General features: G+C 62.4%; 1 protein-coding gene across 1 annotated transcript in view; it reads left to right on the top strand.

Moving 5' to 3' along the window:
* The window catches only part of PITPNM2 (phosphatidylinositol transfer protein membrane associated 2), a 79735-nt gene that overhangs the window by 57328 nt on the left and 19511 nt on the right, over positions 1–2896 (top strand). The window contains exon 5 of the mRNA XM_014588089.2: positions 1076–1303. Within this exon, the coding sequence (XP_014443575.1) occupies positions 1076–1303 (228 nt within the window). The remainder of the gene's footprint in view (positions 1–1075; positions 1304–2896) is intronic.

Below are 2896 nucleotides of genomic sequence, written 5' to 3' on the forward strand. Positions count from 1 at the left end.
GTGGGGGGGGTGGCCCCTGGCAGGCCCTGGCTGGTACTGGCATCACCTCCACCTGCCCCCATTCCCTGGCCGTCTCCCCAGGTGCACCTCGGTGTCCAAATTCGTCCTTCGTGTAAGGACACTGTCACAGGGGCAGGCCCACCCTAGGGGCTCCCATTAGTTTGGTTACCTCCTTGGAGACGCTGCTCCATCTAAGGCCACAATCTGAGGGACAGGGACCCCCGACTGGCCATAGGGATGGGGCCACCATTTCAGCCCTCCCTGGAGGGATGCCCCAGCACACCCAGACAGGCCCCTGCAGCTCTGTCCATCTGTGGTTTCTGCTACTGCCTGGGCTGCAGCCCCACAGAGGGGTCCTGTGCTGCGGAGGGGTCCCATGCCGTGGTGATGTTGCTCATTCTCATCCCTGCCCAGGGGGCTGGGCCTGTGGCCTGCTCTAGGAAGGCCATCCGTCTCTCCCAGCATCCCGCTGCCCTCAGAGTCTCGCCTGAGCCTTTGATTGCCCCTCCGTCCTTCTCTGTCCAGGAGACGTTCCCACCAGACCGGCCTGCTGCCCCTCCTGGCTCAGGGCTGCGTGCAGGTGGACTTGGCCTTGGGGAGCTGCCCAGCCCCTGAGCATGCAGTGAAGTGGACAGTCCCCTTGCATCCGCTCGCCTCTGTGTAGGCCACTGCCATTCCCCCATGCTGACAGTGGTGGGTCCCCGGGGTCCCCATCCCTCTGTCAAGGGCCAGCGCTGCCGATGTTCTAAGCCTCACAATTCCGCCCCTGGCTGGAGCACTTCTTTTCTAGAAGCTTCTTCCAGCCTGCTGTTCTGTCCCCCTCATCCACATTTCCCAGGAGGTCGTCTCCCAGTGTGTCCTCATCCTGTCACCGTATCCACTTTGCCAGGTGCTCAGTGCACAGGGACAGTCGTTTTGAGATTGAAAAGGCACAGACAGGCCATGGGGCCAGGGAGACACCTGCCAGGGTGGCCCAGAGCCCAGCTCGGATCTGGGGGTGGCGGGACGTGAGGAGAGAGGGAGGGATGGGCTCGAGGTCATGGCAGAAGTGGCCACTTGCAGGGTCTCCCCGCAGACTTCATCGACATCGTCAAAGACCCTGTGCCCCCCAACGAGTATAAGATCGAGGAAGACCCCAAGCTATTCCGATCGACCAAGACCCAGCGGGGACCGCTGTCGGACAACTGGATCGAGGAGTACCGGAGGCAGGTCTCCCCCATCATGTGCGCCTACAAGCTGTGCAAGGTCGAGTTCCGCTACTGGGGCATGCAGTCCAAGATCGAGCGCTTCATCCACGACACCGGTGAGAGCCCGCCGGCCACCCCCACCCGCAGCCCGTCCTCGAGTGTCCGCTGAGCACCGCGGGCCACAGCAGTGTCCGTGCAGAAGCCGGGAGGCTTCTCTTTCATAATGTGGAGCCCACTCCCCACTCGGGCCTCCTGCTCCAGCTCCCGGACGTCCCCCAGTTAGCCCCTGGGGACAGCCCACCGGGGACATGGCTCTTGAGACCCAGAGCCCAGGCCCAGGCCCATGGCTCTGCCTCCCCCATGGGCTGGGTGCTCCAGGGGCAGCATGTCCTGGATATCGGAGCGTCCTTTGCACCCACACCGGCCTGCTCAGAGCAGATGCCCAGGGAACAGGTGGGCTAATAGCACCACCCTCACCCAAAGCTCTCAGCCCTTCCAGGTCAGGTCACTCCTCGGGTCAGCCCCAAGGCACCCCTGAGGCTGACCCTTTGGGATGTCAGCAGACGTGGACAGACCCATGGTGTTGCCGGCGTGCTCACGCCCATCACGTGGTTCACACAGTGACCGGGAGGGGGGGCACAGTCTCCCCAATTGCAGAGAAGGAAGCAGAGCCCAGGGCTGGGCTGCACCCCGGCCTGCCCCTGTGCCAGCCACCCCATCCTGAACAGATGTTGTGTCTCCGCACCAGCAGACGACGTGTCTGCTTAGACAGTGTGTGTTCGGAGGGGTCAGTGTGCCACCGGGGCCAGGACTTGAACTGTGGTCAGCTGTCCAGGATCCAGTTCCTTTAACCACTGTACTACATGGCTGGCCCAAACTTTTTTTTTTTTTTTTTTGCTATAGGGTGCATATGCTCTCCAGAGACAGAGAGAGAGGGGAAGTGGGGAAGTGAGAAGTCACCCTCCCACGGGAGTGAGGGGGGCAGAGGATAGCCACACTGTGATGCCCTCTTGGCATTTTGGGCATGCACACACACACCTGGCATGATTTTCAGGCCACTGGGTCCAGGACTCACATCACAGTGGACCGCGTGGAAATCCAGCGCCTTAACCACCCACCACCTGCTGGCCCACCGAAAGCATGTTTTTTATAAAAAAGGAAAAGCAGCCCAGTTTGCACTGGAACTTGACTTCCTATGGGAACCTGACAGGAAAACTACAAGACGCCAAGACAGGGGACTCGGGAAACCCCACGCTGGTTCCCCTGGGGCAGGCACCCTCCTGCCCCCATTGCCTGTGACTCCTGAGCCGACTCCTGACCGGGAGGCCCGACTGTAACGGGGGCACAGTGAGCTCACACGGCCCTCCGCAGGCTAGCTCTGGAACTTGACTTCCTATGGGAACCTGACAGGAAAACTACAAGACGCCAAGACAGGGGACTCGGGAAACCCCACGCTGGTTCCCCTGGGGCAGGCACCCTCCTGCCCCCATTGCCTGTGACTCCTGAGCCGACTCCTGACCGGGAGGCCCGACTGTAACGGGGGCACAGTGAGCTCACACGGCCCTCCGCAGGCTAGCTCTGTTCACAGCCCGGAAACCAAGGCACGGCTGGGCAAGATTTGAGCCTGACCCGTGGGGGCCTCCCGCCAGGGGCCCGGGTGCTGGCTCTGACGCTGCCCCTGCCCCTGCCCGTGCAGGCCTGCGGCGGGG

The sequence above is a fragment of the Tupaia chinensis genome, unplaced genomic scaffold (assembly GCF_000334495.1).
Source record: "Tupaia chinensis unplaced genomic scaffold, TupChi_1.0 Scaffold000258_1, whole genome shotgun sequence".
In the NCBI taxonomy this organism is placed as follows: Eukaryota; Metazoa; Chordata; class Mammalia; order Scandentia; family Tupaiidae; genus Tupaia; species Tupaia belangeri.